The following is a 23,108-nucleotide window of genomic DNA, read 5'->3' as shown; positions in this document are numbered from 1 at the left end:
GATTCTTTACCAGCTGAGCCACCAGGGAAGCCCAAGAACACTAGAGTGGGTAGCCTATCCCTTCTCCGTCAGGAGAATTGAACTGGGGTCTCCAGCACTGGAGGCAGATTCCTTACCAACTGGGTTATCTGGCTCAAAAGGATGAAATGAAGCTGCTGCCTGTAGCGAACCAAATAAGTGTGCTCAGAAGTTAGCTAGTTCTGGTGGTGATACAGGTGACGCCACATATCAGTGCATCAGCCAACTAACTGATAAAATTTTTTATTTCACTTTTGAGTTTTTACACTTTTCCTGATTATTCCGTGTAAGGTGGAAACTAGAACTGTTTAAAAGACATACACAAATCTAGTACATCAATAACCGGGGTTTTTTCTTTTTTGCTATACTATTTTCACAACCACGGGTGTGCTTGCTAGGCAATATAACCATCACAGAAGCAAACGTGAGGCAGAATACTGGTGAGGAAAAACAAAGCGAGAGAGAGAGAGAGCTACCAGATATACAGACAGGCTCGTTCCACAGTCACTACTGCATTTTCAAGCGGCAAGTATTAACTGCACATTTTTGTTCAGCTAGAAAGGAGAGAGGGGTTTTTTTTTTCTTTTTTTCCTTTTGGTTTGTTTGAAATCAGTGCATGAATGTTTCTTTTCTTATTTCAGCAGATGGACAAACAGATGGGACACTACGGCTACGTGGAATGTTCGGGGAGGAAGGTGGAGACTGAGACTGCTGGGCCGGGCTATTCCTGACTCTCCCCATCGCAGTGTTCATGCAACTTCCCTGACATGTGTCTGTGAACTTGACGGGATGGGTACCCTTGGGAGAGCTGGTGACAGGTGCTAACAAGCATTATCAGGGTTGGCTGCAATATAAAGAGAAACCATGGATATTTAAAAATACTTTTTGGAGTCAGATCTTGGTGTGACTGAAGAGCAACCACCGAGCTGAGAATTGGAGGAAGACAGCTGAAATGTGGGAAGCTCTTTTCAACTCTGAAGCAAGGCTGGCTCACCAAAGTGCTCGCCAACATCTTTCATCCCCTTGTGGACCCCCTGTCCCTGCCCATCTAGTTCTAAACCACGAATAAAAGGCATAGAGAGAGAGTGAATGCCCAAAGGAAAAAATATAAGGAAGCAGGACAGAAATTTAGAGAATACTAAAGTCAACAGTCATAAAGGACTGTGGGAAAGAATGTTTAGATTTCAAAATTTTAAAGCCCCGAGCTAGGAAGAACCCAAACACTGAGTACTTACTCCTCAAGTGAAAGACAATCTCTGCACAACATTATTCTTAAAGGTATTACCCAGGAAACAGATAAGGCCATTCATAAGATACACGGCTTTCTTTTTTCCATCTTGGGCTCATGGTTACAGGGAAAACAGATTCCACTACCTAAGCACAAGTTGCCAATCAGTAAACATGCTGCTATAGGGGAAGGGGCTGGAGTCACAGGTGGTCTATGAGCAGTGGACCTTTGCATGCTGTCATAACCCAGTTATCTGCGACCAAGAATGTTCATTTCTGGCTTCGAGTTTCCTTGGAGGAAGACACTGTGGCCATCTGTGGTCACGAACTTTTCAGTGGCAACAAGCCCCAACATACCAAGTGTCTAAAAGCCCTGATCAGAATGGGCAGAATCACTAGAAATTATCGTAAAACTCGAATACCAAGTGAAAGGTGACCCACTCCAGGTCCCAGTGTCACAATAGAATCTATAACTTTCTGTACAGCTTTACAATGGAACTGTATTTCAGGGACAACTGTTTTGAATCAAATTTAACTTTCCAAAAAGTTACACATAATTCAGGTCTATTTTTTTTTCTACCAGTAAGAGTTCTGCTAAATTACAAAACCCCAGAATCACAGTGTTCAGTTTTGTTTTGTTTTTTTTTTAAATGAAACACACAGTAATCCTGTCAATGTTAATCAAAATCAAAACTTCAGAATGCCGTGGCATTTATGTGACCAATCTGAATTTTAGATACAAATACCAGCTGTTCATCCCATGGACCATTTTTGCTAGGCTGAGGCTGTGAAACATTGAAAGTCGACGTACGTTTCTCTTTTTTTTTTTATCGCACAAAGGGATATATGTGGAAGGTACAGAGTGACACTCAAGAGATCGCGAAGCAGGTAGACATTAGTTCTCTCCCTCCCCAGCATCTCCTTCGTCTCCCTGGTTTTCCGATGTCCACAGCTGCAAGAGAAAAACAGCTATAAACAAAGTAGGGCTCTGAGAACTCTCCGCGGGGAGGTGGCCCACTCTGTATAACCTCATCTCAACTGTTTATAATTCTTCTCATATGACTGCAGACAGTGATGGCAAAGGTCAAAACTTCAGCAGGTGCTTATAACCAATTAAACAAATTAATTACACCTACAGGGCACAAATCCTGTCCTGAGTCTCAGGCTACGAGGAAGAGGAACAGGAACAAGCCATAAGCCCCACCCCCGGAAGCAGTCACGGAATGGGCAGTACTTACAGTGAGATTATCCCTAAGCAGCTGCATAATCAGGGTGCTGTCTTTGTAAGACTCTTCATTCAGTGTGTCCAATTCAGCAATCGCCTCATCAAACGCCTAAAACAAAGAGCCTTTAGCTAAGATGTCACAGGTTCCTTGGAACTAGGTTAGCCCCGTTTTCTTCCTGCTACCAAGTGACTTATCATTTCTCTTCCTGTACAGTATTCTTGGGGAACCTAGGTTATTGTTACCTTACTTGTTAGTCATGTCAGTAAACATGTGATACTGGTTTCTAAAGCATCAACCAACCATGACAAAAATTCCTAGCTAAGAACTTTACTGTATCTATCAAGTCAACAAGTATTACTCATTCTAAATGAATTCACATGGTATTTGAATTACCAAAGACATTTCTAGTAATCCCTCCCCCTTTTTCATTAAGAGGAAAAACAAAAGGTTTAGATACAGGAGATAAATGGAGAACAGAAGTTCACATCACTAAATCTGAGCTTCAATTAAGTGATGGAACTCTGAGCATTCATTTCACACAGTTTTTACCAATTAAAAAAATGTTCAAGGACTGTGCATATTGAAAGATGACAAAAACACGTAGAAAAGGCAGTTTTCTACCCAAAGAAGACAAGACGTAATTCAGGACACAAAGAAACAAGATCTGACTTCCTTCTCTACACCTCCTGCCATAACTTCCCGCCTCAGTACAAAGACGACAGTGTGGAGCAGAGGCCTACAGCCCAGAGCGTGATGAGAGCAACAAAGTGCCTCCTCTCTGGGCTGTCTACCACCTCCACCCCGAGAGGGAAACCGATCTCAAATGCCAATCAGCACAGGCGCTGAGAAGTCGTCAAGAAGTAATAGTAACTGACTCCATAAAAGATGGAGGCAATACAGATGGTTTCTCCTACCCCCAGAAAAATCTTCAGAGAAGTCCAAAACAATGAGTTACGTTCAGGTAATTTTAAAACAAGGTTCTAGAAAGCATGAGCACTTTTACTATCAGAAACCCCAGAAGGTCTTTCTCACCGTTTTTGCCAGGCTGCAAGCCTTTTCAGGAGAGTTTAGAATCTCATAATAAAAGACGGAGAAATTAAGTGCCAGCCCCAGTCGAATGGGGTGTGTAGGCTGCATTTCTTTCTTACTAATTTCAAATGCTTCTTGGTAAGCCTGCTGGGAGTTCGACACAGTGGCTATAAGAAAGAGAAAAAACACAAAAGGGTGGGTCTTACATAAGGTTGCATTGTACGCTGGATCCACTACCAAATTATTTTGCCAAACTGGGCTGGAGCAAATATGTTATCAAATGCCTCTACTATCCGATTAACAATCATCTGTTAAACATATACTCTAATCTGAGTACTGTATGAAATGCTTCAAGGGAAAACAAAGACAATGACGACAAAGTCTACAAAAGCAGTTAGGAAATACAGGAATAACCCTGAACAAGATGAAACATGGAAAGCAATGTGCTCTAATGGAAAGACTGTGGACTTCAGAGTCAAGACGCAAAGCTGGAATGAATTCCCAACTCTTAATTGTTTGGTTTGGACTGAGTGAAAACCTCTGGGAGTGCTGGTGTCCTCATCAGAAGAAAAGGACAGACTCCCACCTACACTCCTAGAGTTGTGTGAGGAATAAATGAAACACACAGGAGGCACTTAATAAAGCAGAGCCACGATCACCATTACACTCACACATATATGACACAAGAAATGCACTTCTCTTTTTACCTTGGCAGTTTTACTCTATCAAATATTTTAAAGTTTCACATCTAAGACAGCTACCAAACAATCCTTACAATAAAGATCTTTTTAAATGCACTACTGCACCAGACTTTCAATACCCCCATACTTGCCACCCCATGACCCTGTTCAGGAGCTGCCCAGGTGGCACTAGTAGTAAAGAACCTCCCCGCTAATTAAATGTAGGAGACACAAGAGACCCCGGTTGGATCCCTGGGTCAGGAAGATCCCCTGGAGGAGGAAACAGCAACCCACTCTAGTGTTCTTGCCTGAAAAATCCCATGAACAGAGGAACCTGGCAGGCTACAGTCCATGGCGTCACGAAGAGTCGGACACGACAGAGCAGCTGAGCACATGTGACCCTGTTTGTCACTGGTCAGCACAATGCTGTGGTTCCTTAAACTCTGACTACAGACCAAGCAAAAACTCAAAATTACTAGGAAGATGGTCTCTGCTACTGGTCAAATTCCTCAAAAAAAAAAGAAAGAAAAAAAAAAAAGTTACTTACTTTGTTTATTGTCTCCAGACGCCACCTCAGAAAGATATCTAAAATAATCGCCTTTCATTTTCAAGTAGAACACCTTACTTTCTGGTTGTGTAGCATTGGGAATAAGGTATTTATCCAACAGCTCCTAAAAAATGATCCACATTCTGTTAAGACTCTGGAAATATTACTTACAAGATGTTAAAACTATGTTTGAGATTTGAGATACTACCACTTCTAAATAATTGGGGGGGGGGGGGCGTGATTACAAAATACATGATTTTCATCCAAAGTTTTTAAATAGTTTTTAGCCCAGGTCATAACAGATGCCAGTATCCATTAAAATCCACTCTGATGGTCCAATAAAGGGTTAAAGTACAGCCATACAATGGCATGCTACAGGCATTAAAAATGACGAGGCAGAACTACACTGATAATGTGGAAAGGCTCTCCACAAGAAGTCTGAGTGGGGAAAAAGAAAAACGGATAATAAATACCAAGTGAATCCTATTTTAATATTAAAACAGATATATGCACATGCATATAAATACCTAAGGGAAAAATCTAGAAGAATATTTATCAAGATGTTAACAATGGTTCTCTAAGTAATAGTATCAGAAGTGATTTTAAAATTTTCTTATTTATACTCTTCTGCCTTGTGCTTAAAAAAAAATCGTATTAATTCTGTAATTAAAAAAAAAAAATCTTTCCACTTCAGAAGAAAAAGGGTGATAGTAGGGAGAAATTCCAAGAACTAACTTTAGAATCGCTCAGACCTGGGTAAAAAAATCCCTCCTCTGCTGCTTACCATCTGTATGACCCTGGACAAAGGACCTGATTGCCCTGATCCTGTTTCCTCAGCTACACAAGGGGAAGCCCAACAGCCATCTCCTAGTGCAGTTACGAGGATAAATGAGCCAATGTTCAGAGTGCTTAACACGCCGCCTGGCACTAGGAAGCACTCCAAAAGTAGCTAAGACTATTATTAATAATAAATTCCTTTAAACATTTATGCTTACAACAAAAGCAGTTGTGAAGGAGTCCACGCTTCGTATACAGAGCAATATTTTCGAAGAGTTGTTTTAGAATGTGGCATCCTGAAAAACTGGTTAAGAGGCAGTAAGTACCATGCTTTTCTTCACATTCTTTCAGATGCTCGTAAAAGCTGGTCTACCGTTCAGGAATTAGGGAACTTTCTTGCCTTGGGAGTGCATGCCATACTTCATCTGAGTACCAGATGTACCTAACATTCGGGAATTAGCGCACCATTAACAAACCCCCAAATGACCGACAGGCAACAAATTTAGCCACGACACTCTTACACCACGAGTCTAACCAAAAAAAAAAAAAAAATTAAACAGCAGCTTGATGCAAAAGCTTAGCAGTAAGGGGGACCGAATCAATCAAAGTGAGAGGATGCGGGGGCGGGGGGCGGTAGTCGTTTTAATCATCTGTGCAGACAGACAGGGTGCGACTCCTTATGGGTTGGACATGAGGAGTCCTGCCTGATGGCTAACAAGCTCTGTACTGGTTTTCAAAAGGTGTCAAGGGCAGTAACTTGGAAAGGCAGCCAGCAGGGGAGGAGGGAGATCCACAAGTGTGAACTCCTTCTCCCTTCAAAGCAGCCCTCACCATTCATTTTTACCTGATTTCACCTGGAAGAAAGAGAGAGTTCCCAGTGGGCTCAGGACGTGAGGGAAAGACAGTGTGATCATGATTTGCTCTACGGTATGAGGCCCTCCCACCCACCCCCAGGTGATGGCTCGAGGGAAAGCAGCGAGGAATCAGTGGTCCAACTCAGGTTCATATGAAATCACGGCAAGGGAAAATCCCCATTCCACTTGTGATTTGCCTTTGGAAAGAAGGCCCAAACTGATGGACAGGGCTAACTTACAAAACTACCACTGTGCAGGGACCAGGGAGCAGCTGAGAGATAGGTCAGCTTTTGGCTCCCCTCTCCCCTCCTGGAGAGGACACCGCCGTCAGACTCCACAGAGAACAGCCTCTCTGTGGGTGCACCTATCGAAAATGCTGCCTCTCTGCCCTCAATTTCTAAAGAAAAGATGGAGGGATGTTGAGCAAACGTTCCCGTTTTTCAGAGGTCTTTGGAAGAGAGAGGAAAATATCCCACAAGTGATGAGCAACCTCTGATCAGGTTAAGAGCTGAGGGAGAAAAAAAAAAATCACACAGTGTGCTTAAAACTTAGCTGCAAATGGTTTGCAGCTTCCCAGTATATTCAGCCACCTTTCTCTCAAGAGCTGTTTGAGAGGTGGCGTTTGTTCATGAAATGAACGCTATCAGGAGGTGTTCTTTAGAACAGGAACACTGGCCTCTTACCAGCACGTCATTGCAGATGTCCTGCAGCTCGGCCTCAATCTTCTCGCGGTACTCCTTGCCCATCTGCTGCTTCTTCTCATTCCTCTCGGTTTTCTGTTCAATGCTGGAGATGACACGCCAGGATGAACGGCGGGCGCCGACCACATTCTTGTAGGCGACGGACAGCAGGTTTCTCTCCTCGTTGGAAAGCTCGTGCCCCTGCTCCGTGACCGCCTTCATGGCTGCAGCCATGTCATCGTAGCGCTCGGCCTGCTCGGCGAGCTTGGCTTTCTGTACCAGCTCACTTTTATCCATGGTCATTCCCTAAAACGAGAGGGAGAGAAAGTGAACATCAGGCTTCGAGGCCCAGGAGGCGCATATGTGCCAATCTTCTTCCAACCCATCTGGGAGGAAACACAGCTAAATGGGAAATGTCTATTTCCAAATGCCTCCGGTAATACTTGAGCAGGAGCACCCACCGGGTTAGGAACTTTGCTAAAAAGGTGTTTTTACCTTCACAGCAGTCCTACAGGTAGATCCGTTTCCAACACTCCCTTCCCCCTCCATGAGGTGAAGAAGTGGAGGTTCAGAGGTGCCAACTGCTGTGTCCAGGGCAGCACAGCCAGGAGAGAGCAGAGAGCCAGAACTCAAACTCACATCTATCTTTCGAGCTGTTTTCCTCCACTTTCCTAATCTGCCTCCTCAATGCCAGAGATGGCTCAATTCTTTAGAAGCTTATGTTAAACATACAGCCTTTTCTTCTTTCAAGAAATATCTGGTTTTCACCAAATTTGTTTTTCCCCATACTATAGGGAAAAACACCATGCAATGATTGTTTCATCAACCTTAAAGCAAAAGATAGGACTTTCAGTGTTATATTTGGCAGTGCCCATCAAGTGGTAGGTACCTTAAACATACAAGCCATTTTTATCCCATCTTCTGCAAAGTGCTAACTTTGGTACAAGGACACACTGTCCACGACAGCAGATTTGGCTCAACCTTGCACCAGCTCAGCTACTTACAAGAAACATGACCTTGGTCAAATCACTCAGCTTCTGAGAACTTCCGTTTGCTAACTGGAGAGGAAGAACACTGCCAACTCTCTGGGGGCCGCTGTGAGGCACAAGTGGCCTCATCTGTGTGAAGGCACCGTGGAAAGCCCAGGGCAGCGGTTCCCAGTTTCTGGCACCAGGAACTGATTTCGTGGAAGACAATTTTTCCACCAACCAGGGGTGGGGGTGGGATGGTTTCAAGATGAATTCAAGCACATTACACTTATCATGCAATTTATATCTAACCTGACGCCACTGCTGATCTGACAGGACGTCCCAGTCCATGGCCTGGAGGTCAGGGACCCCTGGTCGAGAACATTATATACAAATACCAGGCACTGACTCTGTACACGGTACAGACTGCGAGAGACCTGGGTGTATTCACCAAGACGCACAGCAACAGAGCTGTGAACCATAATTCAGTTTGTTTAAAAGTTTTCCTGAAACAGACAAAAATCTTGGTGATTTCAGCTTTTCATTTTCTCAAACCCTCTATACAGCAATCAGTGAATACCTCTTAAAATGATTCACCTCACCTCAGTCAATTCCCAACTATACTAATCACCATTACGGGAATTCCCTGGGGGCCCAGTGGTTAGGACTCTGCTCTCTCATTGCCAAGGGCGTGGATTTGACCCCTGCTTGGGGAACTAAGATCCCACAAGCCTCAAGGCAAGGCCGGAAAAAAAAAAAAAAAACACCAAGGCAAAAATAGCCACCATTAATATAATGCAATAATTTCTGGATAACATGTAGCTAAAAAAAATATTTATTAACCAGTAAGACATAGTTTCAGGCACTGCTGGTTTAAATCTCAATTGTATTCACCTATTCCACAGTGTTAAAATACACTAATATCTTGAGGTAGAAAAAAAATAAAATACTACTTATAGTATTTTATTTTATAACAGTAGTGGGAATACCAGTGTTTTTTTAAACAAATGCTCTCATTACTTTATACATCATACCACAATTTAAGACTCTGGTTTTGCCTTCACAGCCATTTTTGTATTTTCAAGAGAGAAATTCTACAGACAAGACTCTACCACATGAAAAGGTCTTATTAAATGAAGGACAATTTTAAGATACACCCTAAATCTAGACAATTTAGAAAGAGTTGGTGCTCCAGTTCAGAACTGTGAGTTTTCTCCCCACCTCTTTTTATCTAAGTCATATTAAGAGTTGTGTCCTATGTAAGGCTTGCTGACTCGAATCTTACACTGTAAGACAAGTCTCACCTTGACCTGTCTGACATCTTCACCCACATGACTAGAATAAGCCTACAGCAGAGATAACAATTCATCTGCTCACCTACATCTCCCAGCAACCCCCCTGTACTTAGGAGGGGTCATATGGTTCATTCTGTTCAGTAAGGATAAATGTTGAAACTGCAAAAGGCCACGCGAGGCTCTCTTCTCTTACAGCAGCCATGTCACTTAGATGGTGCTGTCACAAAACAGCAGTTTCTACAGCCTGAGTCCCCGAGTGACTGAGTAGTGCAGAGACTCCTGCAGGCTAACAGTGGACACGCAGGGTGAGAAGGAAATACACCCTTGTTGGCTGAAGTCATTTAGACACTGGGGCTGTTTGTTACAGCAACACAACTTAGTCTGCTCTGATACACGTGCATCACAGGTACACTAGTCATCCTCTTAAAATTACATACTTTCTCCATATAGCTTTCTTGATCATGACATCTTTCTGATCAGGATACTATCTTTACCATTAGACAACCCTACTTCATGGTCCCTAAAGGTAAGAGGCAGAGGGAAGCCAACTTTTAATAAACTTTTAAGAAATTTTCCAGTCTGTAGACTAATTCAGAGTTAGAAGTTACTTAGTACATAAACAGCACCTGTGCAACTCTACCCAGGAACAATTCCAATTAATAGCAGTCCTGGCCAAAGCCAATTCAAAGTGAAGCCATCCCATGGAGTTATTACAAAAGAGTGATAAAAAAATACAATTAGCACTGCTAAAGGATACTGTGAAACTCTTCAGCTTACTAGGCTCCTCAATTAAGGTCCCCTCACCCCCCACTTCTTCTCTTCCCGAACATTAAAAGTTCAACCATACCTCTCCAAAGAATCCTGACTACTCCCTGAGACCTCCCAAATGTACACGCCCTATTTCTCAAAATAAAATGTGGCCTTTTTGGTTTGGAGTCAACTATTTCAGGCTTCTTTGGGATCCCTGCAAGAGCTCTTAGAGATGGAGAACCATTATGATATGGTAAAATTGAATGCATGCCTTAAAAAATGTATCTATCTATTCAAAAATTTCTTACCTACAACCCCTGCCCCCAACTTACAACAAACAAAATCCATAGCTAAATGTCTGATGCCTACTGCTTACATAACTTGTGCTTATATAACAAGGATTTTGAAGCAGCTAGACCAATTTCAACAGGAAATGGGTTACACAACACCCAGCAGTTTGGAGGAAGGCAGCAGACAAGGGAGGAATGAAATTGTCCCTATCTGTGCATCCTAATAAACCTCCTATACCCATCGTCTTTCCCTAGTCCCACTGCCTTCAGTCTCCCATTTTCTTTAACCCCCTTCATATCTGCTATCAGATCCATTTTAAAGCTCTGATCAAGTCACTGTCTGCTCAAAATTCTTTAAAGTTCCCAACTACTGCCAGTAAAGTCAGACTTCCTCCCTTGTCAGTGTAGGCTTTCCAAGCTGTCTTCCCAGACTTTTGCCCTAATAGACCATCTACGCAGTAGGTGCTTCCGTCACGATGCTCTTCGTCCACATGCTTTTTGGTCTTTGCTCATCCAGCACTCCCTCTACCTGGAATAGCCTTTCCCATTTATTCTGCATTTAAAATTCTTCAGAGCGTGGCTCAAAGGACACTCCCTCCATGAAACCTTTCTTAAGCTACTTAACCTAAGCTGTCTAATAAGACTGCCCAGGCCACATGTTAAAATTGTACTGTTTTGGATATACGGAGTTAATTTTTTTTAATTACCAAAATTAATTTCATCTTTCCCCCTCACATTTTAAAGGTAGCTACCAGAGTAATTTTAAACTACATGGGACTCACATTCTATGTCTATTGGACAGCACTGCTCTAAGCTGAAAACAGTCTCACAAAGCGTTTCCTCCACACTTCTCTTTAATGTCTTATCGCGTTTCTTCGGTACTAAAATTATTTGTCTACGTCCCTTAAGTCCCCTCCCACACTACAAACCCCTTTAGGGCACATCCCCCACAGCACCTTGTGGAGAATCGGCATGAATGAGTTTTCACTGAATGAACAAACAGATCCTAAAACGGCAAATCTGGTAGAGTTCTGTCTCTTCTCAAGTAATTCAAAGCACCTATTCTTCACAAGCACATTAGATCCTCATTAATCCATACCTCACTCCATACGCTTCTGACTCCAAAACCCCCTCAGTCATGCCCTGACTCTCACTCAGGAACTTCTGATGACTCTCTCTCTTCTCTACTCCACCCAGCCGAAATTCTTACCTGGCTTGCAAAGTCCTCCATAACTTGGATCCTCTGTACCTGTTTTTCATCCACTGTTCTCTGACACGCACCTTTCTCACAGGCTGCACATCACCAGATACCCTTAAATGTCAGGCTTAAACATGTCTGAAATTACTTCTGTAGGTCCCTATTTACTTCCTGCTGGGGCAAACTCTACCCATCCATGTAGGCCTACAAAGCCTTCCCTGACTACCCTAGTCCCCACTGATCTACCCAGACTATGAATTCAAATACACTGTAGCCTCTTACACAGTCCGCGCTTCTCCAGGCCTCCGTTCTATACGTTCTATGGTCCAGGTGATGAGTGGTGGACCACGTACAGTGTGTCACATATATGTCTTCTGAAGGAAAGCTTTGCATTTCTTTCTCATCTAATGCCTAAAACTCTGCCAAGAACAAAACTAATACTCAAGTTATCTGTGAATTTTTTCAGCAAGTCATTACTGGGAGGCTACTTGTATGTGGTGTGAAAAGAGGCCTCTGTGTGAGAGCAGGGGCTGACACATGGCCCTGTCAGTTCAGTTCAGTTTCTCAGTCGTGTCCGACTCTGCGACCCCATGGACTGCAGCATGCCAGGCTTCCCTGTCCTTCACCAACTCCTGGAGCTTGCTCAAACTCATGTCCATCGAATCGGTGATGCCATCCAACCATCTCCTTCTCTGTCATCCCCTTCTGCCTTCAATCTTTCCCAGCACTGGCGGCTTTTCCAGTAAGGCTGTTCTTCACATCAGGTGGCCAAACTACCTGAGCTTCAGTATCAATCTTTCCAATGAATATTCAGGACTGATTTCCTTTAGGATTGACTAGGTTTGATCTCCTTGCCATCCAAGGGACTCTCAAGAATCTTTTCCAACACCAAAGTTCAAAAGCATCAATTCTTCGGTGCTCAGCTTTCTTTATGGTCCAATTCTCACATCCATACATGACTATTGGAAAAAACATAACTTTGCCTAGATGGACCTTTGTCGGCGAAGTAATGTCTCTGCGTTTTACTATGCTGTCTAAGTTGGTCATAGCTTTTCTTCCAAGGAGCAAGGATCTTTTAACTTCACGGCTACAGTCACCATCTAAAGTGATTTTGGAGCCCAAGAAAATAAAGTCTGTCACTGTTTCCATTGTTTCCCCATCTATCTGCCATGAAGTGATGGGACCAGATGCCATATCTTAGTTTTTTGAATTTGAGTTTTAAGCCAACTTTTTCACTCTCCTCTTTCACTTTTATCAAGAGACTCTTTAGTTTTTCTTCACTTTCTGCCTTAAGGGTGGTGTCATCCACATATCTGAGGTTATTGATATTTCTCCCAGCAATCCTGATTCCAGCTTGTGTTTCATCCAGCCCAGCGTTTCACATGATGTACTCTGCAAATAAGTTAAATAAGCAGGGTGATGCTTCCTAAGGTGCATTCCAGTGAGTGATCACACAATCGTGGTTATCTTGGTCATTAAGATCTTTTTTGTACAGTTCTTCTGTGTATTCTTGCCAGCTCTTCTTAATACCTTCTGCTTCTGTTAGGTCCATACCATTTCTGTCCCTTATTGTGCCCATCTCTGAATGAAATGTACACGGCCTTGTCAGCTCAGTCAAACTCAGTCTTCCAATTCCTGAACTGTTGCCCTAACAGCAGCTTCCTCGGTGCGGAACAGCTATGCCCGTGAAAAAGACAGACGAGGAATTAAATGTATGTGGAAATCTTTTTTAAAAAGTACACAGGGCAAAACAAATTGGAAGCAGTGTGATTCCTCTAATAGTATCGATACATCACCATTGGCCCACAAATGTGAGCCTGGAATTTTAAAAAAAGAAAAATAAAGGAGCCATGAGAAGAAAAAACAAGTCTAGATTAATCTTGTACAGGAAGAGAGTATGTTACAATGTTCACATTCCTAGATAAGACTCCACCCTTCAATGTCCTGAAAAATGGGACACACTCCTTAACTATAACACTTTCATTCATTAGTTCCTGATTTCCTTAGGAGGTGCCAGTGAAAGTGAAGTGAAGTTGCTCAGTCCTGTCTGACTCTTTACGACCCCATGGACTGTAGCCCACCAGGCTCCTCCATCCATGGAATTTTCTAGGCAAGAGTACTGGAGTGGGGTGCCATTTCTTTCTCCAGAGGATCTTCCCAACCCAGGGATCAAACTCGGGTCTCCCACATTGCAGGCAGATGCTTTACCGTCTGAGCCACCAGGTGGGTGCCAGTAGTCATGGTTTATATACCAGGACCTACCATTCCCCTGGTGAGACTTTTGAATCAAGGACCCACCAAGGAAAGCACTAGCAAGAGAGCCTTTATTTGCCCCTAAAAAGCCTTAAATGACCACAGTCTCCTCATCAGGCCTGCCTGGCACTAAAGCAGAGTCAAGACACCAGAGTGGACAGAGGAAGCCGCTGACACATGTCAGAGCAGAGGTCTCAAGCACAGGTTTCCCCATCTCTTCTCAGCCACTGCAGGCTGCATTTTAGAGGACTGGGGAGCACTGGCTGATTAAACCAGCAACTGCTTAGCGAAGAAGGGGAAACTGTCTTACGCAGCCAACAGAGGAATGGCTAAAAAGACACAGTTGGTACAAGATTACATGGCCATCAAAAGGGATTTCATGTCATAGATTTGTTAAAGAGGTGTAACGGGAGGGTGAGTTTACAATTAGTCTTCCATTTTGTAAAATGTCCCCTAAAGAATATTATGAAGAATAATTCTAAAGGTGCCCATGAAACAACAGGATTTCCCTCAAATAAATGAAAACCTAAATAGTAAATGCTGAAACAAAAGTATAAATCAATCAACCTAGCCCTTCTATCTGGATTCTTTGCCTAAGGGACATTTTTTTTAAGCCTGGGTCAGAATCCTGAGAAGTCATTTTCCAGTGGCCAGAAGGAGACATCCAAGAATAAGAAAGGAAAAAAAATTAAAAACGACTATTCATTGCTAATATAAAAAAAAGGCACTGCAAAGGACCTTATGGAATGTGGGTTTTAGAAGTATTAGCTTTCAGCTATGTTTTGTTTTCAAGGAAAAGAAAATGCCCAATTCTAGAATTGAGGTTTTGAGTTTAGCAATTTGCTAGAAATTTAAAATGAGGAGTCCATTACCAGGTGTCAGGATTACCGAGGGCTTCCCTGATGGCTCAGCTGGTAAAGAATTCGCCTGCAATGTGGGAGACCTGCGTTCGATCCGTGGGTTAGAAAGATCCCTTAAAGGAGAGAAAGGCTACCCACTCCAGTATTCTGGCCTGGAGAGTAGGACGTGACTGAACGACTTTCACTTCACAGGATTACCGAAGTTCCAGCATTAAAACCCATGTGAGTGGGATCTGTTTCTAGGAAAGCCCTACACACAACACATCTGGGCTTCTAAAGAGAAATCAGGTGACTTTAAAATTAATGTCTCTGAATCTCAGTTTCCTCACATGTTAAAAGGAAACATTAATAGCTATCAAAAAAGACCATATACATAAAAATGCCTAGACAGTGCTGGCCAAAGTGGAGGCTCATAAATAGGCCTACACTCTTAAAGTTACTTCACAGAAACACAATGTACATAAGTTGGTATGTGTTGCAATAACTGCAAATGAAAAAAGAAAACACTACCAGCATTTCCAAGAACTCTTTTTCGGAGTTCAGTATAGTACGGTTCTCCCCTCCGAGAGCTGAAACTCCCAGGGTAGAACATGAGAAGGGTGCACACAAGAATCTCCTTGAGGAAGCAACCAGGTAGAAAGGGAGGAGGTTTAGCTGTAAAGAGGCCGGGTTCTTCTTGGTTTTATGGGTTGGAGGGGTTCTGAGAGAAAAAGAGGGCTCTAGGCAGAGACAAGAAACACAGATGTACGAATAAAATGCATTTGTTTCTAGATGCAAAAGAAATCACAGGCCAAAGTAGAGAGGAAATGAGAAAAGGCACAATCTGGAGATCCCAGCATCACTGACGCAAAGGACACAAATCTGAGTAAACTCCGGGAGAGTGGAGGACAGGAAAGCCTGGTGTGCTACAGTCCATGGGGTCATGAAGAGTTGGACCTGACTTAGCAACTGAACAACAAAGAAATTTGGAGAGAAGAAACTGACAGGAGCACCCTAAAAATCTATGCTAGAAGGTTCCATGGGGTGAGGAACTGACAGTAAATTCTGAATAGCATTCACTGACGTACCACCCCAGACACAGCATCCACAGCACCATTAACTCAAACTCACAGTTCTGGAGTCACGGCTGGAGGAGAAACAGATGCCAGGTGACTGTGGGAGGGACTGAGAACGCCAGTGGGCCCAGGTGTTTGGTGGGTGTTACCCAGAGAAAAATGAAGTACTCCTGGCTCTTAAAGAATTTTAACTGCTCACTGAAAAACACCCGCTCTAAAAACAGGTCTGTGTGCCATTCTACACACAAAATTCTGAGTACTGTAACAAATTTAATTCCATTCACATGCTTACAGGCTCTTTGTTAGAAAATGAAACACAACTGCTGGGCATACACACCAAGGAAACCAGAATTGAAAGAGACATGTGTACCCCAATGTTCATCGCACTGTTTATAATAGCCAGGACATGGAAACAGCCTAGATGTCCATCAGCAGATGAATGGATAAGAAAACTGTGGTACATCTACACAATAGAGTATTACTCAGCCATTAAAAAGAATACATTTGAATCAGTTCTAATGAGATGGATGAAACTGGAGCCGATTATACACAGTGAAGTAAGCCAGAAAGAAAAACACCAATACAGTATACTAACACATATATACGGAATTTAGAAAGATGGTAATGATGATCCTGTATGCGAGACAGCAAAAGAGACACAGGTGTGTAGAGCAGACTTTTGGACTCTGAGGGAGAGGGAGAGGGTGGGATGATTTGGGAGAATGGCATTGAAACATGTATACTATCATGTAAGAAACAAATCGCCAGTCTATGTTTGATGCAGGATACAGGATGCTTGGGGCTGGTGCACGGGGATGATCCAGAGAGATGATATGGGGTGGGAGGTGGGTTCATGTTTGGGAACTCGTGTACACCCGTGGCAGATTCATGTCAATGTATGGCAAAACCAATACAGTATTGTAAAGTAAAATAAAGTAAAAATAAAAATTTATTAAAAAAGAAAAGAAAAGAAAATGAAACACAGCATGTCTAAAATACAAAGGCAATAGCTCTGATATCCAGCCAACACTGAATTATGGAGAGAAATATCACTTCTATTTCAAAATTTGTTCCTTCATATCAGTTATTGAATATCACTGCTAATTATGTCCAATTAGCCAGAATCAAACTTAAAAACAATCAAGGTGTTATACCAAGGTCATACAATGTGAATCAATAGCAGACAGGACAATAAACTCATCTCTCGGCTTGAAGTGATCTATAATATAGAATAAATTTTTTTTAATGTGCTAATTCTGATTCAGAAAGATAACCAATTGGTCAACCAGGTGAATAGGGTTCAAAAGCTCTGGGCCCACCAACACAATAGAACAACACAGTCCAACTTACCAGTTCCAACTCCACAGGTCACCTGACCTCTGTGAAGTCTGTTTTCTCATGCATAAAATAAGCAAATCTACCTTAGAGGGTTCTTGTAAGGGGTAAATTAGTTCACAATGCAAAACATTTAGCAGAGTCTCCGTAAGCACTAAAATGGCAGCAACAGTATATTCCACACAGAAGTCAATAAATAAATGGTCAGCCAGTGAAGGGACACTTACTTACACACCTCATTTCTCTTCAATCCATATGGCTTTCTTCAAGACTTTTAAGAGGAAGGTGCATGTTAACTTACCCATGCCTCCTTCTAAGATAGCATTTATCAGAATCTAGAGAAATGTCTTTGTTGGCTCCCACACTGGACCGTGAGCTTAAGATGGGAATCCAGACTTCCATCTCTGGGCGCCCAACACGTGGCATGATGCCTGGCACGATGCATGTGAAACTATCTGACCAACTGATGCAGCTTTTTAAAGAAGTGAACAAGGCTGCTATTTCCTATGTGGAAAGAGGTAAGCAGACCACATATGGCCTATAAAATACAGAGTACATTTATATGCTGTCTTAAGAGTGCTCTTTGAAAAGAGCCATCTCAGCTCCAACCAGGAGACCACAGCACACTTTCTGACCAATCATTTCTCAGGTACCCCTTGTTCTATTTATAGGTTCTAACTGAGTTCCAAAAGCCCTTTGACTCCCCTCTTCAGAAGTCCAAACGATTAGCTATACAAAAAGCCATACCAGCTTATTAGTAAATAATAACAAAATATCCCTCATTTATGGTCTGCCTCAATGTGCAAAACAGGGGGTTGTATCAACTCCTTTCATCTCAAGTATCCTAAGGGGTAGGCGTCACCATCCCAGTAACCTGTCCAGGGTCCCACAGGTGTACTTGGCACATGCTCTTTCCTCTGTGTAGCACCATCTCCTAAAGACCAATTATGACTCTGAATGATTACTGAAGGAAAAGAGAGAAAGAACACTTTTTCAACGAACCACACAAAGTTATCAGTGAGGTCTGAGAACTGGCCTTAATTTATGTAGCTTTAAAAATCAAAATCAAACTAGCAGTTCAAACAGCATATGCCAAAAGCTCATCAGGCTTTAAGGTGAGGTTTGTGGGCAAACAGTAACAAATGGCAAGGACTCACTTCGACTTTATTGTCTCCTCCAATCTCTGCCCAGGTCAAGGCTATTCAGAAATAACTTTTTATTGTTGGGTCTCTTAGGGAAAACAATAAAATAAACTAACCAGTACAGGAAAAAACTTACATAACAGAGGGCTGGCCAGATTATTAAAAAGTCACCTTACTAACCTACAGTCTGCTAGAAATGCCTTCATCTTGAGGCCATCAATCAATTTCATCTCATTGTAACAGAAACACATAATTATGCTTATGTTAGAAAATCTTTTAGCAGAGAAAGCAGAAGAATGGCTGACTTTCAACATAACACATGACAAAACAGAAAGTACTTTCGTCCATTTTTCCCCCCTACGTAGTCTCTTCAGACAAATTCCCTCAGAATCTAGCTCTGTCAGTTTCTCCATCATGACAGAGAAGACTAGAACCTATTTGTGGGGAGACCAAGATGGTTCTAAAACTTAAAAATTGCTATTACACAACCAATTTCTTGGCTCCTAGCTAGTGAGAATTGTCACCTCTCCCGAGAAAAACATAGGAACCTAGGAACTTAAATTCCCTTTACAAGTAAATTTTAGTTCATTCTCTAAGGTACCCTTCATTTAAAGGAAAACCTCTTAGTTTGATGCCACTGAAGGAGCAGGCAGCACAAAACGATGTTCTAATTTAGAATTCTTTCTCTACTTATGGATATATATTAATAGATATTTGGTCCTGACCAAATTCTATTAGAACCACCTAGGATTGGATAAATCAGTATGCCATAAAGTGATTGATGAATTTTCTCCCTAGTATCAAGCAAATACTAGAAAAACTGGATTTTTCAGAAGCTTCCTTCCTAAAGCACACCAGCAGTTATCTTCCCTGCATTCCACAATAAATATACTCCCCCCACCCTGCAATAAACTATATTTCCAAAAGTAGCTAAAATTCTCATCCAAACACATTTACTTGAAGAAGATACATGTAAAGAAAAATTAACTACTACATGGTGTTCACATGAAAGATATACATGTGCTGTTTCTACCACAAGTAGAAATCTATCATTAGAGTCAGACTGCCTGGGTTTGATTCCTGGCTCTGGCACTGACCCAGTGCTGCGTGTGTGTATGCCTCCAGGAAAATTATTTAACTTCTCTGTGCCTCAGTTTCCTCAACTAAAATGGGGCTAGCAGTACTTACCTGTCATAGGTTGTTATGAAGACTTAGTTAATACGTGTAGAGTGCTCAGAACAAAGCTTGGCACATATAAACAACAGCTATTATTACTATTACAGCTTGATACCACCTCATCAGTTGATGAATAAACATTGGATGGACTCTCTATGTGCCTATGCATTATAGCACATATGCATGTGTCTTATCTATATATATGTATACTCACAAATATAGTCAAATAACATTTATTAAACATCAGGTAGATTTCACACCCTTATTTTAATTACTGAGTTTGTCACAATAATACATCAAAGACTACTACCGTGTGCACTGACCAATGAGAAAATTGGTCCAAAATGCAGTTCCATAATACCATACCAGTTTTTTTTTTTTAAAGCAACATGTATACAAAGTAACATTGGGTCTCATCAGAATGCAACCAAGGGGGGAAAAGCCCTTAACAGTGAACTCTGTGATTAAAACACAAAAGCTTATATTTAACAGTTTACAGTTTGTAAAAAGGTCTCTTGACAAACCTGGAGATAGAGAAACCAGGAACCAGAGATTAAGCAGAACACTGAAGATCCCACAACTAGAAAATGCTGCAAGGAAGGGTGGAATCGAATTTACCTGACTCCGAGTCCAGTGCTCCTCCTGCTTCACACCCACAGCCAAATGGGCAAAATACACTTTTTGCAGCGGCCCAAATCTCCGGAGACTCTGCCTCAAGAACTAGCATTATGGGAATGTGCTCAGCCTGGCTCTCTGGAGGCTGCCTCCCCAATCTATAGAGCTCTGATTCTAAAATGGCTCCAACCTAACACAAGCACTGCCCGATGGGAAATGTACAGAAGATTATAGGGTAGGAGCCACACTCCTGGGACTGACAGGCCATAAATATTTGCTACTGATGAAGGAGGATATTCAACTTGGAAACCAGGTGTGTGGTCTAGGCCAAATCATCTCCTTTCTCTGAAGGATTTCATCTGTAAGACAGGTGAAGGGTTTCTTATCTCACTGAAAGGAGGTAACAGAGAAACAGTTCAGCAGTGGCTACTGGATTAGCTTTCCACCATGAAGATCACCTGGAAAATTCTAACTTGGGTCCAGCACAATGCCAGGTTTCATGCTCACCATGTGTGCTAAAAATGAGGGCTCAGGCAACTGACACATTCCTAAACAAGAAATGGAGTGCCCTGGAAGCAGTCAAGAAGGAAATGACCAAGAATCAAGAACACATATTAATACATAAATTTCTAACATGAAAAGGCAAAAAGCAGAGTACCCATGTGTCTAGTTCTGTAAGCTGCGTGTATGTGTGGTTTCATATGAACAATTGAGATAGACTGAGAAATGCAGACAATTTTTCATATTCTTCCAAGTGCTTCATCTTTCTGTTCTGGCTCCCGTGGCCGCCTGATGTTCTATGTCCATAATAGAATCTTGCCAAATCCTCTCTCCCACACAGGGCAAGTAAAATCAGAACCTGATGCGATCTAGCCTTACTAAAGGGAAAAGCAGTGATGGCAAGGACAAGAGACAAAAATTTTACAGAAAGGTTGGCAACCTGTCTTACCAATACTGCCACCTTTCAAAGCCCCATTACACGCAGAGTTCTCCATTTGCAATAGACAAAGATGCACTCATTCTGTGCAGAAAAGGGTCTTAATTACTCCCACCCCTTCGCCACCACCAGGGAGGCCACCAGGCAAATTTCAGTCCTAAAGTCTCGTTAACACACAGTATGGGGAATTTGGGGCGAGGACACAATGACTCTGGCATTAAATGACGGTAAATGCCGTTGGGAAAATATTCCAATTCTGAGCCTCAGACATTTTATTTTTTTCCTGGGGATCCGGCCTGACTCAGTAACCAGTTCCAGCAAATGCATTTTCTTGATACAAATCTCAACCCTGTGCCTCCTAGGGAATCTCGGGTCCTGCCAGGCTCCCAAACCAGCGAATGATGATGAAATGGCTTTACTGCAAAGTGGGAGGGGGGTTTTCCCTTTGCTCTCTCCCAAGGTTAAACCTGTTACCCATCCCGGGGGGCGGGGGGTGCGGGTAACGAACAGAGGAATTGGGCCTGAAAGCTCGCCTGCATTTGGTTACATTTTCATTTTTGAAAACCGGAAAGCGAGGAAAGAGGGTGACCGAGCTGAAAGGGTAGGATCTGGCCGCTCAAGGTGCAGGGAAAGGTCGCGCGGGGATCGAGGCTGGGTCGTGAGGAAGAGTCGGGAGTCCGCGGCTCCTCGTCCGTTCCCGCCTGGTATGGGGAGCCGCACCCCGCCCGCCGGGCAGGGCCGCGGGCGGCGAGGGTGGCCCGGGCCTCTCCCAGAACGACGGGCCCGGCCCCGGAAACAGGGAGGGGCCGCGGTGAGGCAGAGCCCGCGCAGCGGGCGGCCTCGCGGGGCCGAGAAGGCCGCGCGCCGCCGCCCCCGAAGCCCACCCGGGAGGTCGCCCTCGCCGCCGCCGCCGCCGCTGCCAGTGATGGGGGAGCCGTGGGCTCGGGCCCCTGGGGGCCTCGGGCGGACCCCGCGCCGCACTCACCGTGGGAGGACTGCAGGGAACAGAGAACCTTGCGAGCAGAGCTCCGGGCGCAGTGACCGCTTCCTCCCCAATCCCACTCCTCCGGCGGCGGCGGCGTCGGCTGCAGAGGCGGCGGCGGCAGCTACCCCGGCTCCGGAATCGGCGGCTGCGGCGGCTCCACTTCCGCTCCGGTCACCACTTCCGCTCCGGCTCGAGCCCCGCCCCTGCGCCGCCTCTTCATTGGGCGAGCGGGGCACGGGGTCGCCCCGGCCGCCCAAGAGGGGCGCCGCCCGAAAGAGGAGGGAGGAGGGCGGAGGGCAGGGGTGCCGCGGCCGGGGCGGGGCGCGGCGGGGGTCTGGCCCGGGAGCACGGAGGAGGCGGGCTTGGGGGGGGGGGTACGGAAATGGAGGGGGGAGCGGAAGAAGGAGGTGGGCGGAGTGCAGGCGGGGCTGAGAGGGCTCTAGAAAGGGGCTGTGTGGAAACTGGGGGCACTGGGCGAGGCTTGCGGCTTGGCGGGCCTGAGGCTTAGGCTCGGAGCTCGCCGGGGCCAGGCCCAGTGTCCGAGGTCGTTGGTTCCCACCCCTCCCCGAAAGGAGTCGTCACGGGATCGGAGGTGCAAGTCAGCCCCCTATTGCTGCGTGCTCTGGAAATACTAGATTTAGGGAAGAACTGCAATTGCTCATCCATAGAGTTTTCTTTAGTCCTCCCTTCCGTCCTTCAAGGTACGTCATTTTATGGACTGAGGAAACCGGGAATCAGACTGCCGATGATCGCTCAGTGGTGTCCGACTCTTTGCGACCCCACAGGCTATACATACAGCCCATGGAATTCTCCAGGCCAGAATACTGGAGTGGGTAGCCTTTCCCTTCTCCAGGGGATCTTCCTGACCCAGGAATAGGGTCTCCTGTATTGCAGGCAGATTCTTTACCAACTGAGCTATCAGGGATTCCCGAATACTCTCTACTCAAGATCTTAAAGGAAGTTTAACGAAAGGAACCAGGCCTTCTCTGCCTCCTACTCCTCATGACTGCTCTCACCCTTTATCAACATTAAGCACTTCCCAAGGCAGTTCTTCAAAATGCCTCACCTCTACTCCCCCCACCCCACCCCACCCCCATCATTCATTCTTTCAGCAAATACTTATTAAGCAGGCTTTATGTTGGATGTTGGAAACAAAGCAAGAACAAGGCAGAAGGGGCCCTGCTGTGTTGGAGTTTACAGGCTGGTAGGAG

General features: G+C 44.0%; 1 protein-coding gene across 1 annotated transcript; it reads right to left on the bottom strand.

The window, feature by feature from the left end:
* Positions 1-245: 245 nt before the first annotated feature.
* YWHAB (tyrosine 3-monooxygenase/tryptophan 5-monooxygenase activation protein beta) lies at positions 246-22,253 on the bottom strand. The gene is made up of 6 exons (XM_069548631.1): positions 21,898-22,253; positions 7,042-7,344; positions 4,728-4,851; positions 3,504-3,667; positions 2,484-2,579; positions 246-2,197 (listed from the first exon to the last, which is right to left on the bottom strand). The coding sequence occupies exons 2-6, from the start codon at positions 7,339-7,341 to the stop codon at positions 2,141-2,143; spliced, it is 741 nt and encodes a 246-aa protein (XP_069404732.1). The 5' UTR covers positions 7,342-7,344; positions 21,898-22,253; the 3' UTR covers positions 246-2,140.
* Positions 22,254-23,108: the final 855 nt, after the last annotated feature.

Source organism: Ovis canadensis, chromosome 13 (genome assembly GCF_042477335.2).
Source record: "Ovis canadensis isolate MfBH-ARS-UI-01 breed Bighorn chromosome 13, ARS-UI_OviCan_v2, whole genome shotgun sequence".
Lineage (NCBI taxonomy): Eukaryota > Metazoa > Chordata > Mammalia > Artiodactyla > Bovidae > Ovis > Ovis canadensis.
Note: the sequence above shows the minus strand (reverse complement) of the source record. Positions and strands in the feature narration are given on the sequence as shown.

What these genes read in the sequence shown, in the direction of transcription:
- YWHAB (XM_069548631.1), bottom strand. Translation starts at nt 7,341, where the DNA reads ATGACCATGGATAAAAGTGAGCTGGTACAGAAAGCCAAGCTCGCCGAG. An exon ending in ACATCTGCAATGACGTGCTG is followed by an intron (nt 4,852 to 7,041) that starts GTAAGAGGCCAG and finishes ATCATTTTTTAG; the next exon opens with GAGCTGTTGGATAAATACCT. An exon ending in TGCTTAGGGATAATCTCACT is followed by an intron (nt 2,198 to 2,483) that starts GTAAGTACTGCC and finishes TTTCTCTTGCAG; the next exon opens with CTGTGGACATCGGAAAACCA.